The 15,472-nt window shown below is 47.4% G+C and overlaps 1 protein-coding gene across 1 annotated transcript in view; it reads left to right on the forward strand.

Annotated features, from left to right (window-relative positions):
* LRRIQ1 (leucine rich repeats and IQ motif containing 1) overlaps positions 1–15,472 on the forward strand; it is a 1,142,626-nt gene that overhangs the window by 448,265 nt on the left and 678,889 nt on the right. Inside the window, exon 13 of the mRNA XM_085653925.1 lies at positions 14,620–14,713. Coding sequence (XP_085510051.1) covers positions 14,620–14,713 — 94 coding nt within the window. The remainder of the gene's footprint in view (positions 1–14,619; positions 14,714–15,472) is intronic.

Genomic DNA, 15,472 nt, shown 5'->3' on the forward strand with positions numbered 1-15,472 from the left:
TCACCCAGGCTGTCGCCGCCGGGAGAGATGCAGCTAAGTTCACGATCCGTTGTGGGCTGGACACCGCCGACTCTCTGGGCAGGACGATTTCAACGTCCATAGTGCTTTGCCGCTACGCCTGGATGAGGTCCACTGGCTTTTCAGGGGATGTCCAGAACACCTAGATGGACATGCCCTTTGATGGCCGTCGCCTTTTTGGCGACGAAGCAGCAATGCCCTAGAGCGCTTCAAGGACTCACAGGCTACGGCCAAGTCCTTGGGCCTCTACTCCCATCCGGCGCAGTCTGCTTTTTGCCCCTTTCGTGGCTACGGAAGGGGTGCTCCGCTACGTCCCACTCACGGCCACAGGCCACAGCAAGTTACCCAGCCTTAGCGCGGCTGGGGATGTGGAAACAACTGGCGAGGTTTTGGGGGCCAGCGGGCGGACCAGTCCACCAACCCCCCCTCTGCAGCAGCCTCGAAACCCTCCTAGTCCAACCTTTCAGGCCCATCAAACGCCAGCGGGCGGCAGGATTCGCCATCACCTCCACCACTGGTGCACCATCACTTCGGACAGGTGGGTTTTGCAAATAGTTCAAAGGGGCTACTCCCTCCCCTTCGAGACTACCCCTCTAGCCATGCCACCGCAATACCACCGCATGTCGGAGGATCATCTGGCCCTTCTCCTGCAGGAAGTTACAGTTCTATTGGCCAAGGGAGCCATCGAGCGCTTTCCTGAACCAGTTGTTACACCGACTACTTTCTGGTTCCCAAAAAGGACAAGGACCTGCGGCCCATCTTGGACCTCAGGGACGTCAATCGTTTCCTACGGAAGGAGAAGTTCAAAATGTTGAGACTTGCTCAGGTCTTGTCTGACCTCGACCCGCAAGACTGGATGGTAGCGTTGGACTTGCAGGACGCTTATTTTCACATCCCCGTCCTGCCGGCCCACTGGCGTTACCTGCGGTTCACGGTAGGCCATGAGCACTTTCAGTTCACCGTGCTCCCCTTTGGCCTTACAAGCGCCACTCGGATATTCACAAAAGTGATGGCGGTGGTTGCAGCTCATCTGCGCAGATCTTCCCCTATCTCGCTGTTGAAGGCGGGCTCGGCCCAGGCAGTCGTTTCCCACCTCCAGACTACGGCCAACCTCCTGCATATGCTGGGGTTCTCTATCAATGTGCCGAAGTCGCACCTGATTCCCTCTCAGAAGCTCCTCTTCATCAGAGCGGTCTATCCTCCCGAACAGCGAGTCCGGGATATTCGGGCTATGATTGCGCCCTTTAATTCTCTGTCCTGGGTTTCGGTCAGAATGACCCTGAGGCTGCGGGGCCTCATGGCCTCCTGCATCCTGCTGATCATTCATGCTAGGTGGCATATACGGGCTCTGCAGTGGGACCTGAAGTTCCAATGGGCACAGCATCAGGGGAATCTGTCCGATTGCGTCCAGATCTTGGAGAGCACTGCTCGACAACTGCAGTGGTGGCTTACGAACGAGGATTGGGTCAATGGCAGATCCCTCTTCCTTCCCCAATCTGACCACACTGTGGTGACTGATGCCTCCCTTCTGAAGGACTGGGCTATTCTAAGGCCCAGCGGTGCCAGGGGACAACACCTGAAACCTTCGTGGGTTACCTGTTCCGGCATACAAAACACAGAGACACGGGACACTTCCTGTGGCGTCAAAGATCAGCGTTTATTTACTGCAGGGATACAGAGGTCGCAAGAAGTACACAACGTGTAGGTTCTGGGAGACTGCTTCAAATTGCGAAAGTGGATCGCTCCTTTTATACACATTTTGGTCATTGCACAACATGACAAACAAAAGGTTACAACTCAGTTCCCACAGTAAACTTCAAAAGGGTCGCATTCATGTTTCAGAAGCCCGGAACATAATTACAGCAGCATTGCCGGTTCCCAACTGTAAAAGCACATCATCCCCACATTAAGCACATTCCATTCTGGTTGTAAACGAATTAGGAGAAGGGACAGAAACAGATGCAAAGGAAGAACAAGGATGCACAACAGATTGGAAAGAGTGTAGAGAGTAATAACAGCAACTTGATTGCAGGATCAAAGACCTCGTGCCTAATGCATGCATGACTGAAACAATAGACTGGCACGGCAAGATGAGCCTTGAGCGGAGCCATCTGCCTTTGCCGTGTCATTTCCCTTACCCTAAAAGACACCCTCAAAGAAGCACGTGTCCTTCGTGAAAGCTTGGGAATCCCAGGGTCACAGAGCGGACAAGGTCCGTTCGCTGGCTACTTGAGGGCAAGAAACAAAATGGATGCCGCATCTAAAATGGAACCCGAGGGTTCGGATGGACATACCCAGGAATGAGACGAACCGTACATAGCAGCGTAGCGAAAACGCATACACCCACTAAACTCGTCATTTGCGGTTCGTAGATACCAAACTCATACATATTCGAACACACCCAAAAAGTGTTGTTCCGATTCACACGGAACCTCAGACGCTCCTTTTGCCCTCATGTAGGCAAGCACTAGTCGAGATCAGAATCGATTTCGTTATTCATCAGATCGTTCAGTTGTTGCTGGAACATCATTCTATCCATCAATGTCTCCTTGATAACAGATGGCCGTCTTATACACGTTGTAGCACAGAGGCCACATAAGGCAGGGCCACACTGCACACAAAGACAACACGTGAACAGAAACGTCACAACAACCCCTATGATCATCAGAATCTTCCAACCTCAAGTTGATATCAGGCCCCAAAACCATCCTAGAAGTGTCCAATTACCTTCGTCCACGTGTATGGACTCGGAAATCTTATGCAACTTCGAGATGGCTTGGTAAACAGTTGGAGCGTTGTCAGGAATGAAAATGCAACAGCTCGAATGGATAGCTTTGCACACACCACCTCTATCTGCAAGAACAACGTCTAGAACCATACGGTTCTGCAACGTCATTAGTCTATCCGCCTGAAGTTCTGCTGTTAAATTACCAAGAGCACTCGCAGTTATGTTACCAGTCGACTCTACCACACGGGTCAACTGTCTTAGGTTCCTACTATTAACCATAGGTCCCCAGAACGGCAGGAAACCCTTAAAGAAGTCTCCTGCTTCTTGACCGGCAGTATCCTCTTCGCTAATAACGCCTCTCACAATTCTAGTTTTGTGATAGTCTGAGGCAACTGTAAAAGTCGGTGGCAAAAGATTCGCGATATAACAGGTACCCGAGAAGTCACGGGGCAGCCATGTATATGCACGTTCATAACATACAAAATAGGTACCCTTGGCAGTCAGAAAAACAGGGGAAGAGAGCATCGGTAGAACATACGTATCAGTACAAGCACTCTCCCCAAGTTGTGCTCTCGGATTTCGACCCAAACCTTTCAAGCAGAAATTACCGAGGTGGGGTACGATCCATATTGGAGACGAGCTCTTGAGCTGTCTATCACCCACTGACGTACTATACTCAGCCTCACTCAGATCCTTATAGGCTCGAACCTCTTCATCTGGAATAAGCGATGCATCAAAAACATCCCTATCTAAATCAGCAGTCGCTATCGCCAAAGGCTTGTGGTACGGACCAGGACCGAAGTTGGCAGAGCGTGGCTCTCGACTGGGGTAGGAATCTAGTGCACTACGGAACATAGTTTGGAATGCTCGAGCTGACCCTTGGGAGCTTTAAGGAAGAACCAGGTACGGAATGCCCCTATCCATGGTATGTGGCATTAACCCACACACCCAACAGTTGGTAGTATTCATCACCAACTGATGCTGATGTAGGAGTTGAACGAAGGAGTTATTCATGAATTCCGCACGTCTAACCTGTTCATGTTGGGGCAGGGGATGAAAGGAATGTGGAGAAACAGTGGTAATAGAGCTTAGTTTAGGAGAAAGAGTAGGTGAAATGGAAGGCAATAGCGACTGTATTCCGAAATACACTCCACCCACCAATAGCATAGACACAGTCAGAAACAATAGGAATACCTGAAACAAAAAACATTTGGTTCGTACAATCTTATGTAATTTTGATCTTTGCGCCGACATCCTTTCTACTTCCAACAGCTTAGAGAATGCCATCCTCTAAAAACCGTCCGTGACGTACTTGACGCACTTCGTTCTGAGTAGCGATTATCAATTCCCAGGAGTTCCCAGGAGTCGCCAAAAAGTAACCGACCTAGTGTCAGAAACCTGCTAAACAGAAAGGAGTACCCGCACGGCCCTACGGTTAACCCGGATGATAGGTTTTCCTAAACACTCAGCTTAATACAAATCTCTTTAGCTGTGAAAAGCACACATAAAAAGAAACTCAAAAAAATGTAATTGTTCGTAATGTTTGTGGCAACAGTAAAGGAAAATATACGAAAATTTTTATTAGTCTTTGTTACGTGGACGAAGAAAGTATCGATTTCTTCCAGGTCAAGTCTGTTCTTCAAATAATTGTTCAGCTGGTGAAACAGTGTTCAATCGATTAGATGACAACTCAGACCTTGAGTTCTCCAAAACTGACGACTCAACAGGTGTGTCTGACTGAAATGAATTGTCTCCTACAGGTTGAGCATCGCTAAACGGCACAAAGCATAGAGGGGTCTCGGTCTCCGTTGCCGCAATACCAGTTCTCACCCAACTATCTGTTGGTGAAGGGATCGGAACCTTCTTGGTATGGCCGGCGTGTACCCAGTTCTTTCTGCCTTCCAACCGAACTGCAGTCCTTGTAGCCAATAGCACTTGGAAGGGTCCCACAAATCTCGGCTCCAAGTTGCGTTTTCGGCCAAAATTTCGGGTAACAACCCAGTCACCTGGCTGGAGTCGATGTACAGGACCCTCTGTCTGTGCCGGTAGAGCTTCAAAGACCTGTTGATGAATTAGCCTCAGTTTAGCAGTCAGATCATGAAGATAATCAATTAGCATTGGATACTCAAGACTATCAAAGGCCTTAGGTCTTGGGACTCCCCAAATGTTCGCAGGGCGGCCGAACACAATCTCATATGGGCTGAGCCCTACTCGAGAGTGTACAGTCGCTCTGGTTGATAGGAGAGCCAGAGGCAAGGCATCAGGCCATGACAAACCAGTCGTAGCTTGTATCTTCGCAAGTTTCAGCTTCAGAGTACCATTGTACCCTTCAACCAAACCCGCTGCCTGAGGATGATTGGCGCTATGGAATTTCTGTCGAATTCCAAGGCCCTTACACACACTCTGCATCACATTTCCCACAAACTCGCTTCTGTTATCTGACCACACAATCCGTGGCATTCCATACCGAGGGAAGTATTCCTTCAGTAGGACTTTCGCTGTGGACAGGGCAGTATTATCCTTAAGAGGATAGGCCTCGATCCATCTGGAGAACGCACAAACCCCAACCAAAACATACTTCAGATTATTGCATCCCTCCATATGGATGAAGTCCAATTGGATAACTTCAAAGGGACAAACAGGAGGAGCAAAATGACTAGGTGGGGTGGGGGTGCCCTTGCCAGGATTATGCATCAAACACACCATACAATTCTTAACCACCCTCTCAGCACATTTAGCAATACCATCATTCTTCCATACAGGGGACAACAACTTACATATACCTTTCGCACTAATGTGTGACAAACCATGAGCCATAGTCACAACGGCTAGCACATATGCATCCGGTAACATCCACCTCTGACATTCCGACAAGTCAACCCAACATCCATGCATGTCCAACTTTCCCGTACTTTCTTTCCACTTGGTCTTTTCAATTTCAGTGGCCTCATTCTGAATTGCTTTCACGCTCTCAACAGTGTCTTCACACATACCAGTCTCCGTCGGCCACCTCACCGAACTTGTAACATACATTCGGGTTGCAAGATTCTTAGCCGTTTCCTTGGCAATCTCGTCCGCAAATGCATTACCACGACCAACGTCATCCGTAACCTTCCGATGCGCACTACATTTAACAATCGCTACCTGTTTAGGCAATGTAAGTGCATCCAAAAGATCATTCACGAGCTGCCCGTGTTGGATCTTCATACCATGCGATGTCATAAATCCTCTTTCTCTCCACAATCGACCAAAACTATGTGCAACATCGAATGCATACTGACTATCGGTGAACACATTCACTCGCTTTCCTTTAGACAAAACACACGCTCTTGTCAATGCAATCAACTCTGCCGCTTGCGCTGAATTCTGACTCAATCTCGCAGTTTCCACAACCGTGCTCAACGTCACTACAGCATACGCAGTCGTCACATCACCATTCGGTAACTTAAAACATGAACCATCAACATACAAAGTACCATCGGGTTCTGTCAATGGAGTGTTTTTCAGGTCCACACGACCCTTTGTTTCTTCCTCAGTTCGTAAATAACAATCATGTGGTGGTACACCATTTGTTTCCATATTAATCGGTAACAATGTAGCCGGATTCAGCACATTACAACGCTTGATCTGTATATGACTTGCCAAAAGTGTCAACTCATACCCGGACAACCTTGCACTCGTCAGATGTTGAGTTTTTGTCCGATTCAGGAGAGTGTCAACTGCATGGGGAACCATCACTATGAGCATATTATCCATAACCAAACCTGCGGATTGTCGAATAGACACCGCAGCTGCCGCTGTCGCTCTCAAGCAACTCTGCAACGCTCTAGCTACCGGGTCTAAGGTCGAGGAAAAATACGCACATGGACGCTGCTTACCACCGAATTGTTGCGTCAAAACACTCAACGCACAACCTTCTCTCTCGTGCACGTATAGTGTAAATGGCTTACTGTAATCAGGAGTACCTAACACAGGAGCCGAACACAACGCATCACGTAGCTCAGAAAAACTTTTCTGACATTCTTCCGTCCATGGCAAAGGAGTCGAAACATCCTTGCACGTGAGAGCTATCAATGGCTTCGCTAACAGTGAAAAGTTCGGAATCCACTGCCTGCAGTATGACGTGATACCTAGAAAGGCACGCACATCTCTCTGAGTTGTTGGCACAGTCATTCGAGCAATTGCTGCAATTCTTTCAGGGGTCAACCTTCTTCCCGCCTTTGACAATAAGTGACCTAGATAGGTTACTTCTTGACAACAATATTGTAGTTTAGAAGGTGACACTTTGTGATGTAAGTCACATAGATGCTGTAACAGTGATACCGTAGCAGTTTTGCAAATCTGTTCATTGTCAGCAGCTACCAACAGATCATCAACGTACTGAATCAAGGCCGCTCCAGTCGGTAACACAAACGCATCGAGTTGACTCTTAAGAGCTTGACTGTAAATCGATGGACTCTCACAGTAGCCCTGAGGTGCGCGTTTGAACCTGAAGCTGCGACCACCTAATGAGAAACCGAATAAATCTCTGCTTTCCTCAGCAATCGGAATGCTAAAGAACGCATTCTTCAGATCGATTACCGAGAACCATGATGCAGAAGCTGGAATCAGAGTCCGCAAAGCTGTAATGTCAGGCACCACGGGAAACTGTGGAACAACAATTTTATTCACCTCCCTTAAATCAATAACAAAACGATACACAGGAGGCTTAGATGGATCAGTTCGTTTAAAAATAGGTAACACAGGACTATTACACACGTTACCCCGTGTTTCCTCGATGACATGTTTATCGATCAAATCGTAAATGATCGCTAAAAGCGCTCGTTCTCCATCAAGAGAGATACGATACTGGGGAATGCGCGGCAGTCGCACATTCGATTTCAATTGAACAACATAAGGTGGTATATCCAGCAGGCCCACGTCATTGGGACCTGTCGCCCACAAAGAATCAGGAAAAGAACTCAATTCCGGTGGGAGCTTATCAGTCGACAAATACATAGGAGAGATCCCTCTCTGACCCAACGTAAGCTCCACTCCCGCAGGAGAGCAGTACAAGGTCGCATATAACCGCTTCAACAGATCCAAGCCCAAAAGATTCTCACCACAACCAGTAGTCAAAATCAAAGGAGCTTTTAACTCACGAGACCCAATTGTAAGGGGCAAAGGGCTAGAAACTGGATTGCTAACGGGGGCGCCAGAGAATCCAATGGAAACATTCGTTAAGCCAGACAAAGGCGCGCCAGGGAGTTTCGAATGCATGATGGAACTTTTCGCTGCACCAGTGTCCAACAGAAAAGGCTCAACTACGCCCAATGTGGCAACTGCGACATAAGGCCCTCTCTGATCAACCGGAACTCATACTTCTCCCTTCCTTTGTCTACGGCCGTCCTAGTAATTACCGTCAGCACCAACATCATGCTCGACATAATAGTCATCCACATGATACTGTGCAGATCTACCAGACGATGGATCGTGCCGATCAAAGCAATTGTGTGAATCTGATGAAGTGGCAAGACGCTCATTCTGATTCGGAGTAACACCGCGACCTCTACCACGTGACGCTTGTTGAGGACCACTACGACCTCCTCGAGCCGAAACACCATTGTTTCGGTCACGCAGCACTGGACAATTAAACTTCAAATGACCCTCACCCCTACAATATGCACATAGATTGTACCCCAACACAAAGCGAGGTGTAGAGGAGTCAGTACGCAACTGTGATCTAGAAAACTGCGATTGTAATCGATTTGGCTGTTGCGAGTCATTTTGATTCGAGCGCGGAGGATACGCTTGCTGCAATAAGGCCTTCGTTTTAAGATCCTTCGTTTTCTTATCTGCGCGCTCGCTTTCTTCCTTCTCTCTATTTTCGTAGTATTGGGCCGTGGCTAATATCTGAGCAGTGGTAGAAACGGCCCACGAACTTTCAGAATTCTTCAACTTGTTGCTTAGTTCAGGCAACAAATTCGATACAAATTTATCAACAAACAATCGCTGACCTCCCTCAGAGCTCATATCCTGACCACTATGATCGATAAATGCCTCCTCAAATCTCGTAAAGAAATCGGAGACACTCTCGTCCTTCTTTTGTTTGCACGCAGACAATTTGTCCCAATTAACGCGTATTGCTGGCATAAGTGTCTTCATAAGTGTAATTATCCTCTGGGGCAGATTCTCAATGAGCTGTTCAGGTTTAGCCCCACCAACTTGCCGTCCGTCAGCCGCCGCAAGAGCAGCCCAATCACCGCCTAACTCAGCTGCGTGATTCTCTTGACGGATTTTCGCCCAAATCGGTTGAGGTACTACGTTACCAATCAACATGTCGATATCGGCAAGGTTCATAACAGTAGCATCCACTAACTGGGACAACTCCTTATAATAACCTGCAGGATTTTTACGGGGGTCAGGCAAGGTTTGCTTTACCTGAAAAACTTCCGATCGCTTTCACGGGAGGTGTATCCAAACTCTCTGAAAGTGTGGTAGAATAGCAGGGACAGCAGCAGCATCACCTGGCATCCACACTGGGGGAACTTCCCGCATAGGATACTGACCAGGTTTTGCCATCCACTCCTCAGTTTCATCCTTAAACAGTGCTCGAGGTTGCACTGTAGATCGAAAAGATAACAGACGCTCTAAAGCACGTCGGACATTATCTCCTACAATCATACCAGACGTAAATTGATTCTGAAGCTCAGTGATCTCGGGCGGTACATTATCTACCTCCTCATTATCCCACTCTTCGCTCAAAGATTTACACATTTCCTCGAACACGAATCTTTGTGTGGGCTCATTAAACTGAGAAAATGTCTCAAACTATACGCGAAGCGTACTTCGCAGGATGCCTAATCCATTTACGCACCATTTTTACCAACGACTCACGTTCCCTACCATCAGGAATTTGACTGCGCCTCTGAGCAACATCAGAAAGATCTGACCCGAGTACTGGTCCAAAAAACGGAGAATAGAGAGTAGCGACAGCATTAAATATTCGACTACGAACAGAAGGAGAAGAAGAAGGAGGTACCGGAGCGACGACAGTAGGAGTAAATGTAGAAACAATAGCAGTGGTCGGGGTAACAGGAGTAGTAGTAAGATTAAGCGGAAGGGATACTGACAAAGGAGCAGTAGGAAGAAGAGCGGGTAAAGGAGGATGGACAATTTGCGGCACAAGGGGATTCGTAAGAGCAGGAGGAACGACAGGCTGACCAGCAGCCACCAAAACAGCAGGTTGAGGAACCGGAGGAATCACAGGACCCACGGTATCTGGAGCATAGGGAGGTGGTGATTTCAATAGATAAGACAATAATGGATCCTCTATCACTTCCTCTCCCGTCTTATCAGAACTAGACGGTAAAACCGGATAACATTTATCCACTGCCATATGATGAAGTCTAGCACCAACTTCCTGCTCCTTCTCATCTTTGTCTCGCTGATACTGTTCTGCATTTCGCATCACCGTAATGACACCTTCTCTCTTAATCTGTTTGATTTCTTTCTGCTTGGCCTCTTTGCGCCATAATCGAAAGGAATCAAACATGGCCGGCCTAGCCTTCTTTTTAAACAATTTAGCTTCAAGATTATCTAATATTGCAGTTTCAAAACTACCATGTGATGGCCAGCTAAGAACACCATCATTTTTAGTGTAACGAATCCAATATTCATTATATACAATAGGACCTACTCCGTGGCGACTATAGAGCTCATAAATTGGAGTTCCAACTGGAGGTATCGGGCATGAATCCTCCAGTCGGGAATCCATGCTGCAACATTTAAGGAAACCAAACTAAGTACTACGGCCAGGCATCGTGCACACTAACCGAGTTTACAAACTTCAAGGGCTATCGAATTACGATGTCCTCACAAAAATGCAAGACCCTCGGTTTTTGGCAATTGCAATCGTCAAATAAAACCCAACAACTAAGAACCAACAACTAAGAACCACAAATGCAATGGAACCATGCAAACAACAAAGTAACCGTCCCAAAAGGAACTACAAAACCATAAACTCTGGGAGCGACCCACAAATACTTAACTGAAAGAACAATGGCGTCACCAGGAAGGCCCGTCTATCGTCTCGCCGCACAAAGGACTACGCCAGGCGCCAAAACAGGTCGACAGTCAGGGCATCAGTCCGTCGCAGCCGTCAGGAGGCGGGAATCTTTGCGGGAAAAGTCTTCGGGCCACTTATTTCGACAACTGGATCGATGAAGCGGGGTGCACCTTCCCTCGGAGATTTCACACGAAGTTCCTCACGATCGTCGGGCTTTGGACCGGTACCGCTGATGTCGCCCCATGTTGGGCGCCAACTGAAGGACTGGGCTATTCTAAGGCCCAGCGGTGCCAGGGGACAACACCTGAAACCTTTGTGGGTTACCTGTTCCGGCGTACAAAACACAGAGACACGGGACACTTCCTGTGGCGTCAAAGATCAGCGTTTATTTACTGCAGGGATACAGAGGTCGCAAGAAGTACACAACGTGTAGGTTCTGGGAGACTGCTTCAAATTGCGAAAGTGGATCGCTCCTTTTATACACATTTTGGTCATTGCACAACATGACAAACAAAAGGTTACAACTCAGTTCCCACAGTAAACTTCAAAAGGGTCGCATTCATGTTTCAGAAGCCCGGAACATAATTACAGCAGCATTGCCGGTTCCCAACTGTAAAAGCACATCATCCCCACATTAAGCACATTCCATTCTGGTTGTAAACGAATTAGGAGAAGGGACAGAAACAGATGCAAAGGAAGAACAAGGATGCACAACAGATTGGAAAAGAGTGTAGAGAGTAATAACAGCAACTTGATTGCAGGATCAAAGACCTCGTGCCTAATGCATGCATGACTGAAACAATAGACTGGCACGGCAAGATGAGCCTTGAGCGGAGCCATCTGCCTTTGCCGTGTCATTTCCCTTACCCTAAAAGACACCCTCATCAAAGAAGCACGTGTCCTTCGTGAAAGCTTGGGAATCCCAGGGTCACAGAGCGGACAAGGTCCGTTCGCTGGCTACTTGAGGGCAAGAAACAAAATGGATGCCGCATCTAAAATGGAACCCGAGGGTTCGGATGGACATACCCAGGAATGAGACGAACCGTACATAGCAGTGTAGCGAAAACGCATACACACACTAAACTCGTCATTTGCGGTTCGTAGATACCAAACTCGTACATATTCGAACACACCCAAAAAGTGTCGTTCCGATTCACACGGAACCTCCCTTCTGGGATGGGGCGGCCATATGGGAGAGGTGAAGATCAGAGGCCTCTGGTCTCTGGTGGAGTCCGGGCTTCACATCAACTTTCTGGCGCTCCGGGCACTGAAGGCATTCTCTCCCTCTGTCCAGGGAAGAGTAGTGCAGGTGTTCATGGACAACACCACCGCCATGTGGTATTGCAACAAACAGGGTGGGGTGGGCTTGTGGACCCTATGTCAGGAGGCCCTCTGCCTCTGGACATGGCTGGAACATCAAGGCAATTCCTTGGTGGTTCAACACTTGGCAGGTTCTCTGAACGCCAGGGCGGACAAACTTAGCCGCAGGTGCATGATGGATCACAAATCGCGTCCTCACTCGGAGGTGCTGCAAGGTCTCTTTCAACAGTGGGGAGAGCCTTGGTTAGATCTATTCGCCACCGAAGAGAGAGCGCAATGTCAGCAATTCTGCGCATTGGAATTTCCAAGGCAGCACTCGCTCAGTATTGCTTTTCGTCGCAAGTGTAGTTGCGGTCTGTTATACGCCTTTCCGCCTATAACACTTCTGCCCAGAGTGCTGAAGAAGATCAGGCGTGACCGGACCCAAGTCATTCTTATGGCTCCGGATTGGGCATAAAGAGTCTGGGATCCCGATCTGCACAACATGGCCATCGATCCTCCGATCAGACTGCCTCTTCGGGAGGATCTTCTGTCGCAGAGGCAGGGGTCGGTCCTCCACCAAAACCTGTTCAGTCTTCACCTCTTTGCGTGGAGATAGAGCAGCGGCAGTTGACGTCTTTCGACCTGCCTCCCGAAGTTTGGGACGTAATCTTGGCAGACAGGCGTCCCTCCACAAAGACGGTGTACGCCTGCAGATGGAACAAATGTGTGGCATGGTGCACAGCACAGGCTGTGGATCCCCTTTCTGCCCCTCTTTCTGAAGTACTGTTGTTCCTTCTCTCTTTAGCCCAGCAGGGCTCTGCTCTGGGCACTATCAAGGCCTACCTTTCTGCCATCTCTGCCTTCCTTCGGCTGCCAGATCAGCCTTCTCTTTTCAAGTCTCCGGTAGTTAACCGTTTCTTAAAAGGCTTAACACATCTTTTTCCTCCAATCCCTTTCCTTATGCCTCAGTGGGACTTGAATCCTGTGCTAACTTATTTAATGTGCACTCCCTTTAAGCCGCTTCATAACTGTATCTTACGTCTCTTGACTCTTAAGACTGCTTTCCTGGTAGCCATCACTTCTGCTAGAAGGGTGAGGGAGTGCCAGGCTCTTTCTTCGAAACCTCTTTTCTTGTCTGTTCATCCGGACAAGGGGGTTCTCAGGACCCGTCCATCCTTTCTTCCGAAGGTGGTCACTGCCTTCCACATCGGGCAGACCATTACTTTACCCACCTTCTTTCCACCTCTTCATTCTTCAAAGGAAGAAGAAAGACTCCACCGTCTGGACCCAAAATGTGCGCTCTCTTTCTATCTGGATCGCACAAAACCGTTCCGGGTGGATGATCAACTTTTTGTTGGCTACGTGGGTGCAAAGAAGGGTCAGGCTGTACACAAACACACCATTTCTCGATGGGTTGTGTTGCGTATTAAGGCTTATTACTCTCTGGCTAAAAAGGAGCCTCCAGTCTGGCTACGCGCTCACTCCATCAGGGCGACTGCAGCCACTACTGCCTTTGGAAGAGGAGTGCCTCTGAATGACATCTGTCAGGCGGCCACGTGGGCATCGCTGCACACGTTCACCAAACAATACTGCCTGGACAGCCTAGTCCGGAGAGACGGCTTCTTTGGCCGTTCTGTTCTCCAGGACTTTCTGGTGTGATCTTGGTTCACAGACCCACCACTGGGGTTGGTATTACTATTCTAAGGTAAGGAATCTATAATTAACGTGTTTCTTTCAGATGCACAAGTTGCTTACCTTTGGTAACGATATATCTGTAAGAAACATTAGTTAGTTATAGATTCCTTACCGCCCGACCCATCCTCCTCATTCTGCAAACTGATTTCTAGGGTTAAGGATTTCCTTTCAGGGCCCTAGTTTTGTGCACCAATGGTCAGTGACTTGCATGGCTCTGCGTTTTCGGCGCGAAAAGTTGTGTGCAGAACTGACGTCAGCGCGTGAGGGCGGCGTCTAAGTAGCTACTGCGACATCATCCCGGCGACCACAACGCCGACAACGGATGCGGAAATGACCGACGCCACCTTCCGAGGCCCAGAGGTACTGCTGACGAAAAAACTTTCCAGATCCAGTCTGATGCCTGGGGGTAATTCTAAGGTAAGGAATCTATAACTATCTAATGTTTCTTACAGATATATCGTAACCGAAGGTAAGTAACTTGTGCGTCAATGATATTGCTGTGTTTGGCATGCATCTAGAATCAATCAAAATATTTGTCTCTCTGCCCTTCTGCTATCCTATTGCTGAAACGTTTAATTAAACGTCTGGAACGTGGATGTTCCTTAATCTCCTGCGATTCAAATTGTCCTCCTTTACGATGTCTGCCTTCGAATAGTGAACAATTATATAATCCTTCTGTTCTTTAGTAAAACTAATAAAAAGGGTTTGAAAAGCAAATAAACTCTGCAAAATGTGTGTGTAATATGTAATATAGTATATTTATGCATACAGTATTTTGACACCACAACTGAAAATAGATCTACAGATAATTCTTTTTTGTCATCTACAGATCTTCAAAGTGTCCTTCGATGGATTGATGGGTGTGAGAATTTGCGTGAATTATCACTGAATGGGAATCCTCTTCTACAAGATGCAGACTGGAAGTAAGAAAAAAAACTTGTGTCTCATACGGTTAATGAAGACGTGCTTTGGTCAGGCTTTTCCCCAATCCTTAAGTCGCAGCGACAATCTAGCTATATCAAGGATGGCATTGCACCTATTTCTCGCCAACAAGCCAACTGGGTTCTCTGACTTTTGGCAACGCATGCTTCTTTGACTCACCTTGGATGAGCAGTCTAGGACTAGGTCCAACACTGTGAACTGAAGATCGAGTCTAGGTGCATTTCAACACAAATATCACAGTTTCAATAAAGATGAGCTAGTTCATTTAAATAAAAGAAGATCAACACTGCTATACATGTAAGCATAGTAAAAATAATGACCAAATAATGAAAACCACACAAATTGAATAAGTAACAAAAATAATACAATGAAATACAGTTGTATCATAATGAGAGTCAAGTTAAGCAAATTATATATTGTATTCTTACTTTCTCTCTGCGAGTATCCCTGCTATCTAATAGTTGATTTGAAAACCGCTTCTCTGACAGCTTCAATACACTTGTTTTCCACGCCAGTGCCACATACTGGTGTGCCTAATAAAATGTGGGCAAGATAGCAAATTCTTAACAAAATTCCTGAGGAGAGCAAAGACAGAGTCAAACCAATTGTCTGGTTTCGCTCAAAGAATCAAAGCACTGTTCGCCAAAATAATTGTTGTGTGAATCCTGTAAAATATGCATTTATTATGTAAAAATAATATTGCTTGACACTGGTGTGTGTAGATGGTTTACCCAGTATGG

The sequence above is a fragment of the Triturus cristatus genome, chromosome 4_1 (genome assembly GCF_964204655.1).
Source record: "Triturus cristatus chromosome 4_1, aTriCri1.1, whole genome shotgun sequence".
Taxonomy (NCBI): domain Eukaryota; kingdom Metazoa; phylum Chordata; class Amphibia; order Caudata; family Salamandridae; genus Triturus; species Triturus cristatus.